General features: G+C 42.1%; 1 protein-coding gene across 7 annotated transcripts in view; it reads left to right on the top strand.

The window, feature by feature from the left end:
- Positions 1-19,008, top strand: part of pde10a (phosphodiesterase 10A) — a 488,240-nt gene that overhangs the window by 433,708 nt on the left and 35,524 nt on the right. For all 7 annotated transcript variants that reach the window (XM_087991438.1, XM_087991437.1, XM_087991435.1 and 4 more), the window contains one exon: positions 10,499-10,654. In XM_087991438.1, the coding sequence (XP_087847564.1) occupies positions 10,499-10,654 (156 nt within the window). The remainder of the gene's footprint in view (positions 1-10,498; positions 10,655-19,008) is intronic.

The raw sequence follows: 19,008 nt of genomic DNA, 5'->3' as shown, positions 1-19,008 counted from the left end.
AGCTGCTTCTGCTACAAGTCCTGATATTGGTGATTCCATAGGTGGAGCACTGTGCATAATTGGAAGGTCAGTTTATACTTAGTAGTTCCTAATTGCATTTGCCATTTCCTGGCTAACTATTAATGTATGTAAGTTATAGTTGTATGTCTTCCTAATGCTGTGCCTCAGAAGGTGGTAAATGGGAGTTATTGAATATTTCTAAGTCAGAGGTGGACATGTTCTTGTTAGGCATGGGATTAAGTTTATTATGATGAGAGTTGGAAACTGCAATGGATCAGCCATGATCTTATTGAGGGACTGCACAGACGTATGGTCATCTATTGCTGATATTTCACATGTTCATATGAGTCAGCATTCTGTGAAGCTTCTGACTCAATCAGAGTTGGAGACTTTTTTGGAGGGTTCCAGATGTCAATTGCTTTTTTGAAAGTAGCAATGTAGTGAGGACATGCATCTTTCAGGTTAAGTTTCAGTCTCTAACCATCCAGAGATCAGAAAATCTGGACTATTAGGACTAATCCCTCAAGATGAACAATTCAAATATTACTAATTCTCACAACCATGTCTTGGATGCTACAAATAAGCAGGACTACCACCACAGTACTTTTGCAAACTGGCGACTTCTTTCCTTTTACCCAAACTCAAGTTGCAAACATACAGGACCTACAAAAATGTTCTGCCAATTTATAGTAACTTCACGGTGCTGTTACACTTAAAACCAGTCCTTCATTACTACTCAACTACTCAATCTCTCTCTTCGGTCTACAAAACACAGGACATCAACTCCCAACTTGGTGTTTCATGCCCATTAGTTTGATGTTTACCTCCTGATCTGCTACTGTCACTTCTGAGTTGTCAAAACCATACCTTTTTATTTTTCTGTGTTCTTGATTGTAGATTGAATTGAAAAAAAGGACTTTAACCACAAAGATTTGTTGAAAGAGTTGCTCCACTTTTTAAAAAAAAATAACTGCAACTCATTGTAAGTTATGTTTACGCTGTTGCTTTGTTCACGCAGTCTAAGGAAATTGGTTGGAAATGGACTGGCAACAGGGAAATAGGATTCTGCTGATTGGTTTGTGCAGTTGTGACCAATTGTATGACAAAGATGATAAGTCTAACAACAACTATCTGGCTCCTGACTGGCTGAGCAGCTTTTGGGTGTACATGACAGTGGCAGACTCGAGAAGGGGTAAATGTAAATCTTCAGTAAAGTGCCTAAAGGCTAAAGAGAGACAGTGTATTTTCCCTCACCAGTTGTTGTAAGCTATGGCCTTTAACTAATAATTAAGAAACTTTGCAGTTCACGTACCAATTGCCTATGTCTTCTGCAAAAATAGTGAAAAGAACTAGCAGAAAGCTTGAAGAATAGAAAGTCCAAGCAAGCAAAAGGATCACCTCAGCTAACCCTGTGGACTGATGCCATTGAACTGCTTTCCCAGTCATTTTTCCCTCCACTCATAATGTCAACGTTTTCTTGTCTGTCTGTAAGTGTGGTGTAGACAGTTTTAGAAGGAGGTTAATTTTTAACTAGTACAGCTATATGTTACCAGTTCATAGTTGTTTACGTGCAGCTAGATTTATTTATTTCTAATAAATAGTGTTTTCTGTTGAATAGAGAAACTTGGTCCTTCTTTGCTAATGGCATGGATCTATCCAATACGTAAATTGAATACTTCACGTACTTTAAGATTTTTAACTTTGTGATACCTCCAGGAATAATGGTGTTTGAGATCCAGCAGGATCCCAGTGAGACTTGACAGTCTCAGTTCCCATATGAAGCAGGCCTTTAATGAATTGCTGTGTATTTATACAGTGTTTGTATCATGCCGCACATTCCACATGTATTATTCCTTTTGCATTTGTAGTTTTAGCTGTCATAATCAGTAACTGAGAAGAGATTTCCACTTTGTTTTCCTTTTAACATGCTTGTGTTGCATTGGCTGTGCTGTAGGGTTAAGATGTAAGGTATATGGTATTACCATTTGGGTATTTGGATTTTTAAAGTTGAGCAGCTTTTGGGTATACATGATAGTGGCAGAAGCCTACAGACCAGAAGTAACCAAAATACATAATTTCCAAAACAAATTGTAAGTGCCTGGCCACATATCATTGCTGTTAATTAATGTAGTGTTTATACTGCACAGTTTGTGACAAGTAGAAAAACAAATGTTCAGAGGCCTCTGGTAATTCAGTTTGTGTTCAGTTTAGACAGGTTTCAGTTTCATGCTAATGGAAGAACAGTCTCACCCTAACAGTCAAATCACATTTGAGTTAAAAGAACTGTTTGACCATGAGGAAGGATTTTTTAGTTTATGAAGTCTCCAAACTCACTGCCTGTAAGGGTGGCAGAGGCAAGAGCCCTTATGACATTTAAGAAGTACTTAGATGTCCACTTGTGATGCTCAACGTGAGGGTGTGTGTGTATGAGAGAGTGCTCTCTCTCATACACATGCACCCTCTCACAGGCTTGTACTCTATCACACTTGCACACATGCACTCACACTCATATGGACACACTCACATACAGTCTCTCTCTTTCATATACATGCACACACACATAAGTCTATGGGGTGAATTTGCATTTGCAGAATTGTATTTGCAGATACATTCTATTTTGCTCAAAAAGCATACAATCTGCAGGCAGTCAATCCGTGTAATATTTTATAAATTTTTACTTTGGAAATGGAACCAATGTCACCTTTTTTTAAATAAAACCTTAAGTTATCTCAAGAATGTGACTTAAAAGAAGTTCTGGGATTTACATATCAATGAACTGAAACCAACCCATTCTAGAAGATAAAAGACTTAATTTGATCTAGGTTTGTTCAATATATCATTTTAGTTGCATGACACTGTAATCTTTTGCTATAAATTCTGTGTCTTATGGTCCTGTTTCACAGCTACCTGATGAAAGAGCAGCGCTCTGAAAGCTAGTGCTTCCAAATGGTTAGGTAGTTTTTGACTGGTGCAAACTCAATGGCCAAAGTGCCATTTTTTGTGTTGGAGACCTCTATGACTCTATGATTCACTGGGCTGATCTTGGATGTGCAGAGACCATCTTATGAGGAGAGATCGAGCAGGTTGGGCATGTGTCTGTTTGGAGTTCAGAAGAACAAGAGGAGACCTTATTGAACTATAGAAGATACTTAAGGGACTTGACGATGTAGATGTGGAGAGGTTATTTCCCCTTGTGGAAGAGCCTCTGATCAGAGGGCATAATTTCAGAGTAAGGAGTTGGCCATTTCAGACAGAGGTGCAGAGGAATTTCCTATCTCAGTCTGTAGTTGATCTAAGCAATTCTTTACTACAGGGGGCTGGGTCATGAAGTACATGTAAGGATGAGCTGGACAGATCTTTAATTTGTCATGAAATCAAGGCAGCAAAGTGGAGGTGAGGATTATCAGATCAGCTATGATCTCATTGAATGGCAGTGCAGACTTGATGGGACATGTGGCCTTTGTCTGCTCCTACCATTAATGACTTTATATCCTTATTTGCATGAATGTTAAATATCAATGTTCCCAGAAGTAGAAGTTCTGGCACTTAACTGATATCTCACACAAAAATGTACATGTGGGAAAAGGTCATATGGGAATGTGCAAGTGAAATCAAAGCAAAATCTGGAGATGAAAAAGTATTAGTTTCAGGAAACAAATATATGGACTTCAATTACTACTACCCTAACAGTCTACTCTTAAACATCAGCAAAGTAATGAATAGGCTTGTGGACAATGCTATCAAGAAGTACTTGCTTAGGAATAATCTGTTCACTGGCACTCAGTTTCTACTCTGCCAGGACCATTTGGTTCTGACATTGGTCTAAATATGAATTGAAGAACTGAACTCCAGAGGTGATCAAGGCAGTACTTGATCAAGTGTGGCATCAAGGAGCCCTAGCAAACCTGCAATTATTGGGAATTGGAGGAAAAGCTCTCTGTCGGTTAGACTCATACCTGGTACATAGGCAGATGCTTGTGATTCTTGGTGGCCAGTCATCTCAGCTCCAAGGCATCTCTGCAGGAGTTTCACAAGGTAGTGCCTTTGGCCCAACCATCTTCATCCATAACCTTCCCTCCATCGTAAGGTCAGAAGTGGGGATATTCAGTGATGATTACACAATGATCAGTACCTTTTACAATTCCTCAGACACTGAAGCAATCCATATCCAAATGCAGTAAGACCTGGACAACATCCATATCTGGATTTCTAAGAGGTTACTAACACTTGTGTCACAAAAATGACTGGCAATTTCAGTCTCCAGTAAGAAATTCTGATAATTTTCTCCTGCCACTCAATGGCATTACCATCATTGGACCTTCACTCGACCAGCCACTCATACAGTGGCTACAAGAACAGGTTGGAAGCTCAGAATTCTGAAATGAGTAACGGACTGCTTGTCTTTCACATGTCTCCCTGTCCATAGTCAACAAGGCACAAGGCATGAATATGATGGAATATTCTCCAATGGTCTAAATAAGTGCAGCTTAAGAGGCTTGACACCATCCATGACAAAGCTATCTGCTTGACCTGCATCCCATCCAACACTTCCAGCATTCATTCCCTTCACCACTGATTCACAGTGGCAGCAGTGTACCATCTATAAGGTGCATTTCAGTCACACATTCAATCTCTTTCAAACCTGAGAACTGTTCTGCCTGGAAGGTCAAGGTCAGCACCATCTTCAATCTCCTCTCCAAGCCGCACACAATCCTTACACGGAACTGTATCCTTATTCCTTCACTGTTGTTGGGTAAAAATCTTGGAACTTCCTGCCAAACAATGTTGTATGTGTCCTGATTTAAGAATGCCAGCAATTCAAGAAGACTGCTCACCACTAAATTCTAGCCTAGCAAGCGATGCCCATATTCCATGAATAAAGTTTAAAATGGAGAAAGACCAGGACCTAAAGTGACATTAAATAATGATACATTTTGATCCTAAAAAGACAGGAAATACTACAACCAGTTGTTGGAAGTTAAGTGGAAAACTGATTGTAGTAGTAGTGGGAATAATTAAGAAATCACCGGGAAAGGATGCAAGAGGAAAGTAAATGGATATTAAAATTGCAGCAGAAGTGGAGGGTGTTACCTTAGAGCCCACGAGGAAAGCAGAGATAATTCAGGCCAGTCAAGAAAATGCTTCTCCAATTATTGGTTAAAACTATCAGACAACTGGAGATTCTGAATATTTTCTTTCCAAATGACAAGCGTCTTATTCTATTGAGACACACTGGAGCAATGCAGTTGCTGACGCTGGTTAGTGATACAATTCATTTTGCAGAGGGGTTAAAATAAAAATTTTAATTCAACATTTCTTCAGATGCATTTTCAATTTTTTTGTTGTGAAGTGATGTGATAAAGGTATATAATACATAATTATCATTTGGGAATTTAGACTTTTAAAACAAAAGGCAGATGGGTTTTAGCTTCAGATCTGTGAAGGTCACTATTTTTAAGATGTCAGAAAGACATTTGGAAAAGTGAGCTAAATACCTCAGAACAGCTAAATACCCAAAACAGAAATTGCTGAAAAAAGCACAGCAAGTCTGGCAGCATCGGCAGAGAGAAATCAGAGTTAATGTTTTAGGTCCAGTGACCCTTCCTCTGAACTGATGGTAGCTTTGAAAGTGTTGGTTTTTATGTGGAAGATATGGAAGGGTTGAGGAGTGAACGATAGGTGGGGATCGAGCCCAAAGAGAGAGATGGACAGTTGGACAGACAAAGGAGTAGGTAACAGTCAGCATAGGAGAATGAAAATCCATTAATAGAGGACTGTCAGTGGCTAACAGTGCGTTGTGTGTAATAGCAGACAATGTAATCGCAAGGCCTCTGGAGTGTGGGGGTGGGGTAAGGACATGGGAGAAGGTCAAGGCTTAAAGTTGTTGAACTCAATATTGAGTCTACAAGACAGTCAGGTTCCCAAGCAGAAAATGAGATGTTGTCCTTCCAGCTTGTGCTAAGCTTCGCTGGAGCACTGCAGCAAGCCTGAGACAGAGATATTGCCCAGGAAACAGGGTGTTGTATTGAAGTGGCAGGCAACTGGAAGCTCAGGGTCTTTTTTTGCAGATAGAATGTAGGTGTTCTACAAAGTGGTCACTCAGTCAATGCTTTGTTTCCCCAGTGTAGAGGAAGCCGCATTGTGAGCAGTGAATGCAGTGGACTAGATTGAGTCAAATGCAGGTTAAGGGCTGCTTCACCTGGAAAGTGTATTTGGGCCCTTGGATACTGAGGAGGGAGGAAGTAAACGGACAGGTGTTACACCTTCTGCAGTTACAGGGGAAGGTGCCGTGGGGCTATATGGGAGTGGGGGGATATTGTGAGTGAAGGAAAAGTGGATCAGGGTATCCTGACAGAATGATCCTTGTGGAAGACTGACAAAGGAGGGGAGGAGAATGTGTGTTTGGCATCTTGCTGGAGGTGGTGGTTATAGATCCTCTGGATGTAGATATTGGTGAAATGGTAAATGAAGACAAGAGGGACTCTATCGCTCTTGTGGAAGGTTAGAGAAGGGGTAAAGGCTGAAAAGCAAGAGATGAATCAGACCCCGCTAAGGGCCCTGTCAGTTAAAAGCTGGAAAACCTCATTTGAAGAAGATGGTGGACATTTTGGAGGCTCCCTGGTTGAATTTGGCATCATTGGAACAGATGCAACAGAGACCAAAGAATTGGGAAAATGGAAGAGAATCTTTACGAAATGGGTGTGAGGATGTCTAGTCAAGAGGACTGAGAGATGGTGGGTTTGCAGTGGATATTGGAGGCCAGCTTATCCCCAGAAGTGGAAAGAGATGTCAAGGAAGGGAATGAAGAAGTCAGTGAAGTTGAGAACAGGTGGAAATTGGAGGCAAAATTGATAAACTTTTCCAATCCTGGATGAGAGAGAGAAGCAGCACAATGATATCATCAATATACCAGAGAAAGAACTGGGGGTGGAGGCCAGCATTGGACTGGAGCAAGGAATGTTGGAGGAGGCTGGTGGTTGATGGGGACGGTTCAGGCCTTTGTTTCAGGAAAAAGCAGAGAGCCCTGAGATCATCCTGATGGGGGAATGGACCTAAAAAGGGATTGCATGTCCACGGTAAAGAGGAGGTGGCTGGAGCCTGCAAACTGGAAATTCTGAAACTGACATAAAGCATCGGAGGAACTGCAGATGTAAGTGGGAAGGTACTGTACAAGGGAAGAAAAGATATACTATTGGCAGAAAGCTTGTGATTTGATAAGTGCCTAGCCAGATATCTGCAGTGCTAATGGATGATGTCATATCACTGCTGAGTTTATGGCATGCAGAAAAGAATGATCAGCAGCCACTGGTGGTTTAGTTTGAGTTGAGTGCAGAAGAATTAGGTATCAGTTTCATGCTGGAAGAATAGTTTCATCAGGTGAATCAAAATTCCATTCAGGAGAATGATTTCACTCTGGCCGAAATGTTTTAATTTGTGAAGTCTTTGAGCTGTGAGAGTCTGTGCAGAAGTATCTTAAAAATGTTTCAACAGTCCAAGAAGGAAAATTGGAAAAGGTCAGTTAAGTAAGAAATTAAAGTGTTGGATGTATCATTGTAATTACTTACCTGTAAAGGATATTCCTGGCAAAAAGATTGAGTCTATAATGTTACAGTGTGTGTTAAGATATTTTGATATAAATAGATTTTTAAAATTACTTTGTACAGTCATCTTATATTGTATTAGAAGAACACTGGCAGCCTTGTGTGAATAGCCTCAGTAACCAAATACCACAATAACCAATCACGAAAATAAAACTTACGGTCAATCAAAGCAAGATTTCATTCCAGAATCCAACTTATCCAGTATTACCATCAGCTGGGATTGAGTGGCATTGAGTTTGATTTCTATAGTTTAAACTGAAATGAATCCTGGACAGTTGAATAAGTTCTGCAGATAAAGAGCTGATTAAGCAGGATCTCACCTGATAATTTGAGTGATAGAATGTCTTTCCTGCAGTATACCTCACCCACCTAACCCCCTCCCCCCACGTATGACTGTTAAGAAATCTGTTTTGGTGCACAAGGATGGAAGTCGTCTTCTTCCAAAATTGTTCTATGATTCATTCTTATTCTGTCTCGTTTCATAAAATCATAGCATTCCTACAGTATGGAAACAGGCCATTTGGCCCATCAAGACCACACCGACCCTTCAAAGAACATGTTGGCCTGCAATGTGCAGTCTTACATGGCTATAGGATAGTAGATGCATTGGTTATGATCTTCCAAATTCCCTGGATTTTGAAATTGTCCCAATTGATTTGAAAGTCACAATTTAGCATCCCTATTCAAAAATAGGCAGAGACAGAAATCTAGAAACTGTAAGCGATTTAGCCTAAGCTCAATAATTAGGCGGCATGGTGGCACAGTAGTTGAACGCCAGAGACCCGGGTTCAATTCCCGCCTCAGGCGACTGTCTGTGTGGAGTTTGCACATTCTCCCCGTGTCTGCGCGGGTTTCCTCCGGGTGCTCCGGTTTCTTCCCACAGTCCAAACATGTGCAGGTTAGGTGAATTGGCCTTGCTAAATTGCCTGTAGTGTTAGGTGAAGGGGTAAATGTAGGGGTATGGGTCTGGGTGGTATACGCTTCGGCGGGTCGGTGTGGACTTGTTGGGCCGAAGGGCCTGTTTCCACACTGTAAGTAATCTAATCTAATTAGGAAAATGCTGGAGTCCATTATTGAATAGGCAAACAAGGCATTTAGAAAACCTTAATACAATCAGATAGAACACAGAACATTACAGCACAGTACAGGCCCTTTGTGACAAAGAAATTGTGTTTGACTAATTTACTGGAGTTCTTAGTGAAAATAAAAAGCAGGGTAAATAAGGGGAACTAGTAGATGTAATGTATTTAGGTTTCCAACAGGCATCTGATAAGGTGAAACATCAAAGGCTACTGAATAGAGTGAGAGCCCATGATTTTGAAAATGGATTAGTTAGTTTACCAGAAGCAACGAATCATTTTTGGGTGTCAAACTGTAACTTCGCATTTATATTAATGACTTGGTGAAGGAGCCACATTTATGGTAGCTAAATTTGCAAATGACACAAGGCAGGTAGGAAAGCAAAGAGCCTGCAAATGGATATAGCTTGGTTCAGCAGATGGATAAAAATTTGGTAGATGGAGTATAATGTGGGAAAATATAGGCTTGACCACTTTGGCAGAAAGTATTCAATCATGATCTGACTATTGTCTTAAGATGTCCCATTTGCATGCTTCATCCTCTTTGAAATAAAGATCAATATTTAATTTGCCTTATCTGCTGAACTAATTTCTAGTTTTTGTGATTCATGGCCAAGAACTCCCAGATCTCTCTACTCTGTAGCTTTTTCCTTTTAACTCCTGTTCAATGTTTCTATTCTTCCTATTAAAATGCACAACCTCACATTTCCTGTCCCACCTGCCTTGGAAATGTGCCATAACGTGTCTACATATATTGATTGAAAATGTTTTTTTGCCATTTTGAGAAAAGTACTCTGTTTTAACTAAAGAGAATAATACAACTGTTGTTAAAAGGTACAGGTGTTGCTGGGATGGCTTTGTCATTTGTTAGCACAATTCTATATTTCACACTCGCAGTGAGTAGAAAAATTCAGACAAGCTGAATCTTTCTAGTAGCAGAACATGGGGTAAACATACTACTGCACCATAAACTTTTTTCTAAAGTTCACTGTGGTCTTACAAATCAGCACTTCCAGGCTATATAGCTTTGAAATGGCACATTAAATGAAAGTGATTCTGATTGAAACTGACTGTGTACATGGAAAATAGAAAAAGAAAAGCAAATTATATAGAATTTGGATGATGGTTTTCATTGCAGATGGTATGAAGAATCATAATTTAACTTGATGTAATTTTGAATTTCAACCTGAGTTTTCTTAATGGCAAATGCTGAAGGTAAATTCAGAATGTGGAAAGAGCACTACAAATATTGAAAATCAGAAGACACAGATACTGAAATTACATAGCAGGTGCTTCAATATCTGAAAAAAATGTGTTGACTTTAGTTAGAATTTTCTAGTTGCACTTGTTAATAGATGCATTAATGCAGTTTCCTTTTCATATATTGTAATTTGTGCTGTGTGCTTCCAAAACATTTTGGGTTTTTTTGTTTTGAAGTGTGAAGAGCTTGCTCAATCTGACAGTAACAGATGTGCTGAGTGTACCAGTGTGCTATGTTAAAGTTGCGTAGCTCTGTTGAACTCATTCAGTTCACCAACTGCTCAAGAAAACATATTTAAAATACCAATACATGTCTTGAAAAATATTTATGCACGTGCAAAAACCAACCAGTTGTCAAACAGCTCCATCATGATTGTGATGGCTAATATGAAACTTGTTTTATGATTAATGATTGCTATTCAATTTATTTTCAAAATACTGTTAGCTGCTTTTAAATTGCTCTGTTCCAAAAGTAGATTTTCAGAACACATCGATAGGGATATTATTATTAAGGGTGGAATTGTAACCAATTTTTTTGTTTCATTTTTTTACGAAAAGCGGGAAGGTCTTCTTGTGGCTTGCTTGTGCCATGACCTAGATCACAGAGGTTACACAAACAGCTACCTGCACAAGTTTGACCACCCACTGGCTGCCTTATATTCCACCTCCACCATGGAGCAGCATCACTTTTCGCAGACTGTTTCTATTTTGCAGGTAGGATTACCTTGGATGTGATTTTCAGAATTATTATTAAACAGCGCTGACAAGATAATCTCTTTGGAATAAATCATTTGTATGTGATATTAAAAATATATATGCATGTCATCCCAGATAGCAAATAGATTAATCTTTAATTAACTTATTCTTTGCCAGAAGTTTCAATCTATAGGACTGTTTGTTTCATACACTGATCTCCACATATTGAATTAAGCAGCAAGAGGTTTTACCGTACATCTATAGTTTATCAAAAGTGACAGTTTTTAATTTTATCTTCTTGACCCCCTTCCCTGTCAAAGGCCACAAAAGTCCTCCTGGGGAAGAAACCATCTCTTTCATTTTGCAAACCCACCACCAAATCACCTAATTAACTAACAAATAACAATTAACACAGACTCCCCATTAAGGGTAGTCAAAACAGCTCTCTTTTTTGAGAAACCCCACCAGCAAATCACTGAAATACTAATTAAATAAATAACGACAACACTTCATAAGGGCATGGACTTGGTTTTTATATTTATGAGCCCCTCAGAACTCAGCTCTTTGTAAAAATCAAAATTTCGGAAGCCACGCCACCAAATCACCCACTTGAATATTTTAACAAATTGCAAGCATTGCTTACCAGGAGCAGTAAACCCAGCTCATTTTCTTAAATTAAAAGACTGTCCACCAAATCATCAAATAGCTAATTAAACAAATAATAATATAACCAGTAATGCCCAACATGGGCAAGAACACAGCCTTTATTAAATCAACCAATTCAAAGGTGAGTCTTGAACTCAGACCTTATAGCTGAGGAGTCGAACACTATTATTGTACCACAAACTAAACCCAACTCAGTTGAATTTTTTTCTATCTAGAGATGCTTTTACACACCATCTGAGTGTTTTTTTTCCTACCATGAGGCTTTTTTTTACATCCAGAAGTGCTCTTATACAATTGTGGTTCCTTTCCTATCACCCATGGTATTTTTTTACCTATTAATCACCATCATTAAATCACTTGTATTTACCAATTGATTACATGCATAGTCCATTAAGGGCAATGCAGAACATCAAGGAGCAGGACCAACTCAGCTCTTAAACATATCTCTCAATCAACTTTGGAACTGTTCAAGCCTTAAAGAGACCTACATTTCTAACTCTGTCACTGGTTTCCTCAAATCCAAACAGAATTGTCAACCATTGATCCTGGAATGACTTTGTCTCATCTATGTTTACAATATTGATGGGCTTTGTCTATAGTTTTAAGATTTTATCAAGGTTTCCCTCACTCAAATTAATTCATTTTAACATTGTAATAAAATATTATTTTTGTGTTCACAATGAATTAAACACTTTACATTGTTAATTATTGGCCTATATTCAACAAAATATGCTGGTATTATGTAGCTCAAAAAAGTCCTTCAGAATAATCTCAAGTTTAGAGGCACATAAAATTCTCAAATTACTCTCTGCTTGGCCTAGGGAGCTGAAACTCAGTTCCTTTCTGTTAATTCTGCTGACTTGCTGCATTTGGAAACAGCAAAGACTACTCTTCACAAAGCTGCTGCTCCAATATATGGCCTGCATAGCACTTTGATCCACCTTAAGCTGCCTTTGTCACTGGAGTCAATGCTGATTAGATTGAGATAAGTGGATATGGGGTGGAGAACGGGAAGCTGGCTGGTGGTGGTGACTGAGTAACACCGTAGTGTTGATAGCAGGGGGGAGTGGGGCCAGCAGTGGGTGACAATTCAAGGTGAGGGAAGAGCAAGGTGTGGCTGACACCCAGAGTTTGAGCTTTAATCCCTTACAGCTACGGCTCTTTAGTCTAATTCTCCGCACCCATATGTAATGGAGAATCCAAGGTAGAGAAGAAAGTAGGGAATGAAGAGGGGATAAGTAAGTGAGGGCATTAGAGGCCATGTGAGTGAGTGCAAGTTGAGTGGAATTAGAATGGCACAAATGAGAGTAAAGGAAGCTGAGTAGGAATGGAAGGCTTGAGTAAATGAAAAGCTGAGTGATGATGCGAAGACATGAGTGAATATGTAGGAATCAGAATAGGAGAGAGCTCATAAGTAAATGGGCAGCTGAGTAGGAATGGAGGGTTTGAGTGAATGAAGAGTTGAGTGGGGATGTGAGAACATGAGTACATAGGGGTCACTGTGTAGGAGTTGGCAGAGTTGGACCTGCAGGTCCATTCACACAGATTAGCTCCAGTTGACTGGGAGCAGTTGATGCTCATGAACTTTGTATTTAAGGACTGAGTTCTAAGAAGAGAGAAAAAGGACTGAAATCTGAGGGGCTGAGCAACTCGGAGCACCTCTTCATGGGTCAGCTCCTGAACATTAACAGGTTCAGGCAGTGGACTGTAGAGAGGGGTCATAGTTCTCGACTGCCTGACCCTCTTCCGCAGCTACAATTGAGTACAGATGTCTTTGGAGAGGCAACATGTGGTGTCCACTAATATTCTCAATGTCCTTAGAGAGAGGTGGCACTTACAGGGATGGAATGCCGTATCCTCCCCATCTGACTCCCATTTCGATTTAATCCTGTCCCTCTCTTCCTACGTTTCTCTCACCTTTCATGTCATTGCACTACCCCTTAAAGGGTCTGCATGTAAATTAGTTATTAATTGGAAACATGGGCAATTTAGAGGTAGGGAGAAAAAAGGGCATAGGCTTTATAGGCGGGGTCTGTAAATATATCCAAGGCTGCAACAGACATTTTCAACCAGTAAGGGAATCAAGAGTTATTCAGAAAAGGCAAGAAAGTGGATTTGAGGATTATCAGATCAGCCAAGATCTCATTGAATGATGGAGCAGACTTGATGGGCTGAATGCAACTTGTGGACTTCTGTTTAATTGTGTGTTTGAATGGTAGGTTTTCAAACATAAAGGACTGAGTTCTTTACATTACCCTTTGTGATTTGTAACTGGTTAATAAGGTGGATAATTAATTTCATGGTGAGTTTACTTACAAAAGAAGAGTTGAATTCTTCCCCAGTGAGGATTGCTTCTGGAGACGAAAAGGTAGAAATTGGTATTTCTTCTATATTGTAGAAAAAGAACAATAGGTCAAGCAGCATCAGAGGAGAAGAGTAGTCAATGTTTCAGGCTGGAGCCTTTCATCAGGACTGGGAGAGGGGAAGGGGACTGAGAAATAAATGAGGGGGGGGCAGTGGGGCTGGGGAAAAGGTGACTGGGATGGCAATAGGTGGATGCAGGTAGGAGGTGGCATTGATTGGTCATGGGAAGGGTGGAGTGGATAGGTGGGAAGGAAGGTGGACTGGTTGGGTCAGGTTCGGATGGCAGGGTGAAGATGGAGGGCTGGGTCTGGGATGAGGTAGGGGGCGGTGGGGAGATTTAGAAGATGGTGAATTATGTGTTAAGGTCATATGGTTGTAAGCTCCCAAAGCGGAAAATAAGGTGTTCTTCCTCCAGTTTGCATGTGTCCTTATTTTGACGGTGGAGGAGGCCCAGGGTGGACACATCAGCAGGGGAGTGAGAGGGGGAATTGAAATGGCTGGCAACAGGAAGGTGTGGTTGTTTGGAGCATAGGACCATAGATGTTCCCTGAGCCAGTTCCCAAATTTGCACTCAGTCTCTGATGTAGAGACCACGCCAGGAGGAACAGATGGAATAAATCAGGTTGGTGAAAATGTAAGTGATTCTCTTTCAGACTTGGGAATGACTGTGTTTTGGGCCTTGGACGGAGGTGAGAGGGGAGGTTTGGGGGTAGGTTTTGCATCTCCTGCGGCTGTAGGGGAAGGTTCCAGGTGTGGAAGAGGGGTTAGTGTGGAGTGTGGACATAACAAGGGAGTTGTGAAGGGAATGGTCCCTGCGAAAAGCAGATGGGGTGCGAAGGGAAATATTATTTTGGTGGTAGGGTCAGAATGCAGGTGGCAGAGGATGATGCATTGGGCTTGGAGATTAGTGAGGTAGAATATGAGGACCAGGAGGACTCTGTCCTTGTTGTGATTGGGGGCACCTTATTTGAGGACAGAGGTGTGGGAAATGGAGGATATGTGGTTGAGGGCGTTGTTGATCACGGGGAAGGTAAACTTGTGGTCCTTGAAGTAGGAGTACATCTGGGATAAGCTGGAGTGGAATCATTCTTTCTGGGAGCACCAGTGGAGGTGGAGGAATTGTGAGTGTGGGGTCGCATTTTTGCATGGTTGGGGTGGGGGATGGGAGGAGGTTGTCAAGATAGCTGTGGGAGTCAGTGGGTTTGTAATAGATGTTAGTGCTGAGTCGGTTACTGGAGGTAGAGACAGAGACGTCCAGAAAGGGGAGGGAGGAGTCAGATGTCCAGTTGAGCTTGAGATCAGGGTGGAAGTTGTGCGTGAAGTGGATGCACTGTTCAAGTTCCTCTTGAGAACATGAGGCAGCACCAATACAGTCATTGGTGTAACGGAGGAGAAGGTGGGGAATGGTGCCAGTAAAGCCACAGAAGAGGAACTGTTCCTACGTAGAGGCAGGCATAGCTCGGACCCATCCAGGTACCCATGGGCACCCCTCTAGTTTGTAGGAAGTGGGAGGTTTGAAAAGAAAAGTTAAGGGTGAGGACCAGTTCTCCCAAGCGGATCAGCATGTCAGCAAAGTGGGACTGATTGGGTCAGTGGGAGAAGAAACAGATGGTCTTGAGGCCCTCCTTGTGAAGGATACAGTTGTAGAGAGACTAGATGTCCTTGGTGAAGCAGAAGTGTTGGAGGGGCTAGGGAACTGAAAGACGTGGAGAAGGTGGAGGATGTGGGTGATGTCCCGAACTTGGGTGGGGAGTTTTTTTTTAGATTAGATTACTTACAGTGTGGAAACAGGCCCTTCGGCCCAACAAGTCCACACCGACCCGCCGAAGCGTAACCCACCCAGACCCATTCTCCTACATTTACCCCTTCACCTAACACTACGGGCAATTTAGCATGGCCAATTCACCTAACCCCTGCACATTTTTGGATTGTGGGAGGAAACCGGAGCACCCGGAGGAAACCCACGCAGACACGGGGAGAATGTGCAAACTCCACACAGAGAGTCGCCTGAGGCGGGAATTGAACCCGGGTCTCTGGCGCTGTGAAGCAGCAGTGCTAACCACTGTGCTACCGTGCCGCCCATAAGTTCCTGGACCAAAGAGGACAGGACGGAGTTGAAATAAGAGGAGATGATTTTGTTGGGCAGGAGCAAGCAGAGAAGATCAGTTGACCGAGACAGTCAGGTTTATGAATTTTAGGGAGAAGATAGAAATGGGCGGTGCGGAGTTGGGTAACTATAAGGTTGGAGGCTGTGGATGGGAGATCTCCCAAGGTGATGAGATTGTGGATGGTTTTGGCAATGATTGTTTGGTGTTCAGATCGTGATCCAGGGTTGCAGTAGGAGGAGGTGTCAACAAGTTGGTGTGTGGCTTTGGTGAGCTATAGATCGGTGCGCCAAACTACCACCATTCCTCCCCTGTCAGCTGGTTTGGTGGTGAGGCTGGTGTTGGAGCGAAAAGTTGAGTGTTCGGATGGGGAGAGGTTAGAGTAGGTGAGAGGGGTGGAGAGATTCAGGCGGTTGATATCATGAAGGCAGGGAGAGATGAAGAGGTCAAGGGAGGGTGGGAAGCCAGGAAAGGGTGTCCAGGAGGATTGAGTTTATTGGAGGCAGGAGAAGGGGTCTTCGGAGGGTGGGTGGAATTCACATTCAAAGAAGTAGGCGCAGAGGCATCAGAAAAAAGTGTTTGACCTGTAGATGTGTGCAAAATTTATTTATTTATTAGCCCCCTTCCCCTCCCCCAGTCCTGATAAGAGGCTCTGACTTGAAATGTTGACTCCCCATCTTCTCTATTGCAGCTTGCCCTGCTGTGTTCTTTCCAGTTCCACTCTTTATCCACTCTGACTTGCCAGCATCTACAGTCCTCACTATCTCCACTATGCTGTAGATGGACAATAAAACACATGATAGTGTTTTTCTCTCTAATTCAACTTGTGATTATTGGTGTATGGAACAGTCAAGATTTGATTTGATTTATTGTTGTCACGTGTACCTAAAGACAGTGAAAAGACAGTACAGTCAGATCATAACATACAAAGATAATAGAGTGATTGAACAGAGTGAGAAATACAAAGTTACAGCTTGCACAAAAAGCAAGATCAACATTAGATTTGAAATTTAAGAGGTCCATTCAGAAGTTAATAACACCGAGAAAAAGCTGTTCTTGAACCTGTTGGAACCTGTGTTTCAGCTTTTGTATCTTCTGCCTGCCAGAAGAGGTTAGATGAGTGTGTAACTGGGATGGGAGGGGTCTTTGATGTTGGCTGCCTTTTCGAGGCATCAAGCAGTAGACATAGAGTTAATGGATGGAATGTTGCCTTGCGTGATGGTCTGAGCTTTCTATAGTTTCTTTCGGTACTGGGCAGAGCAGTTGCTGTACTAAGCCGTGATGTTATCCAGATAGAATGTTTTCCGTGGTGAGACCCTTTATGGATATGCCGAATTTCCTTAGCTTCCTGAGGAAGAAGAGGCAATGTTGTGTCTTCTTGAGCATCACATCAACACGGGTCAGCCAGGACAGATTGTTGGTGATCATCACTCCTAGGAACGTGACATTCTCGACTGTCTCCATTTCAGCTCCATTGATGTAGAGAGGGGCATTTTCTCCTCCTTGTTTCCTGAAGTCGATGATCAGCACTTTAGTTTTGCTGACATAGAGGGAGAGATTGTTATATTTGCATCACGTCACCAAGCACTCTATCTCTTTCTTGTATTCTGTCTCACCATCCAACCTACAATGGTGGTGTCATTGGCAAAATTGTAGATTGAAATTTGAATGAAATTTGGCCACATAGTCATGAGTGTACATGGAGTACAGTAGGGGGCTGTGTACGCATCCTTGTGGGGAGCTGGTGATGAGGATTTCGTGGAGGAGGTGCTGTTGTCTATCTTCACTGATTGTGATCTGTGCTTCAGGAAGTCAAGGATCCAGTTGCAATGACAGCAGAGACCTAGGTCTCAAAGTTTAGAGATTAGTTTGATTGGAATTACAGTGTTAAAAGCTGTGCTATAGTCAATAAGTAGAAGCCTGACATAGATATCCTTATTATCCAGATGTACCAGGATAAGTGTAGGGCCAGGAGAAAGTGAGGATTACAGATGCTGGAAAGTTGAGAGTGTGGTGCTCAAAAGACACAGCAGGTCAGGCAGCATCTGAGGAGCAAGAGAATTGACATTTCGGGTATAAGCCCTTCATCAGGAATGAGGCTTGTGGGCCAGAGGTTGAGAGATAAATGGGAGGGAGGTGGGGTCTGGGGGAAGGCAGCTGAGAATGTGAGAGGTAGATGGAGATGAGGGAGAAGGTGATAGATCGGAGAGGAGGGTGGAACAGATAGATGGGAAAGATGATAGACAGGTCAGGAGGATGGTGCCAAGTAGGAGGCTTGGGACTGGAATAAGGTGGGGGGAGGGGAGATGAGGAAACTGATGAAATCCACGTTGATCCTGTGTGGTTGCAGGGCCCCAAGGTGGAAGTTGAGGTGTTCTTCCTTCAGGCGTCGGATAGTATGGGTTTGGCAATTGAGGTGGCCCAGGACCTGCAAGTCCTTGCCAGAGTGGGAGGGGGAGTTGAAGTGTTTGACCATGGGACGGTGGGGTTGGTTGGTGTGAGATGTTCTCTGAAGCGATCCACCAGTTGGTGTCCTGTCTCCCCAATGTAGAGGAGACTACATCGCATGCAGCGGATACAGTAGATGACACTGGTGGAGATACAGGTAAATTTCTGTTGGGCTAGGAAGTTTAGGGCTAGGAAGATGGCGTCTGCTTGTGGTCCTATTGCGCTGGTTGGGAAATTGCAAGGGTTTGGGGCAGGTTGGAGGCTAGAGTTGATATGAGCCATGACTAACCTCTCGAAGCATTTCGTAATTATGGAGGTCAGAGCCACCAGGCAATGGATATTGCGTGTGTTTTCTTTAGTGTCGGGAGGGACTTCAGATTGTAGCAAGGAGAGGTTAAAGATGTCAGGGTGTTAAAGCTCACTTGGTTTTCCTGCTAATAACGAGAGAACAAGAAAAATATTAAAGTATTAAAGGTCCTTTATTGATTGCTTCTCACCACGTGGCAGGGGAGCCCAGCAATCCCAGATGTGTGCTTACACACTAGGCAGTGCTGCAAGCGCTCTCCCGGGTAATTACACAAACCAAGGCTTTTTACACCTCTTAAAAAAGAGGCATTTCCTGCAGTTTCGCGCACAACTGCCCCCAATTCAGTTACTGATGGGACATGTTAGGGCAGGCTACTGCTGGGACATGTCGGGCAAGTCTTTTGTCACTCGTTATCTTGCTGTTCACAGTAGTTTCTTTGTTTTCCTAGTTTACACTCGGCCATGTCCAAGCTAACCACACCC

The sequence above is a fragment of the Chiloscyllium plagiosum genome, unplaced genomic scaffold, assembly GCF_037043375.1.
Source record: "Chiloscyllium plagiosum isolate Xiang-an unplaced genomic scaffold, Cpla_swu_hap1 HiC_scaffold_10, whole genome shotgun sequence".
In the NCBI taxonomy this organism is placed as follows: Eukaryota; Metazoa; Chordata; class Chondrichthyes; order Orectolobiformes; family Hemiscylliidae; genus Chiloscyllium; species Chiloscyllium plagiosum.
The sequence above is the reverse complement of the archived record's forward strand: the minus strand, read 5'-3'. Positions and strand labels throughout refer to the sequence as shown.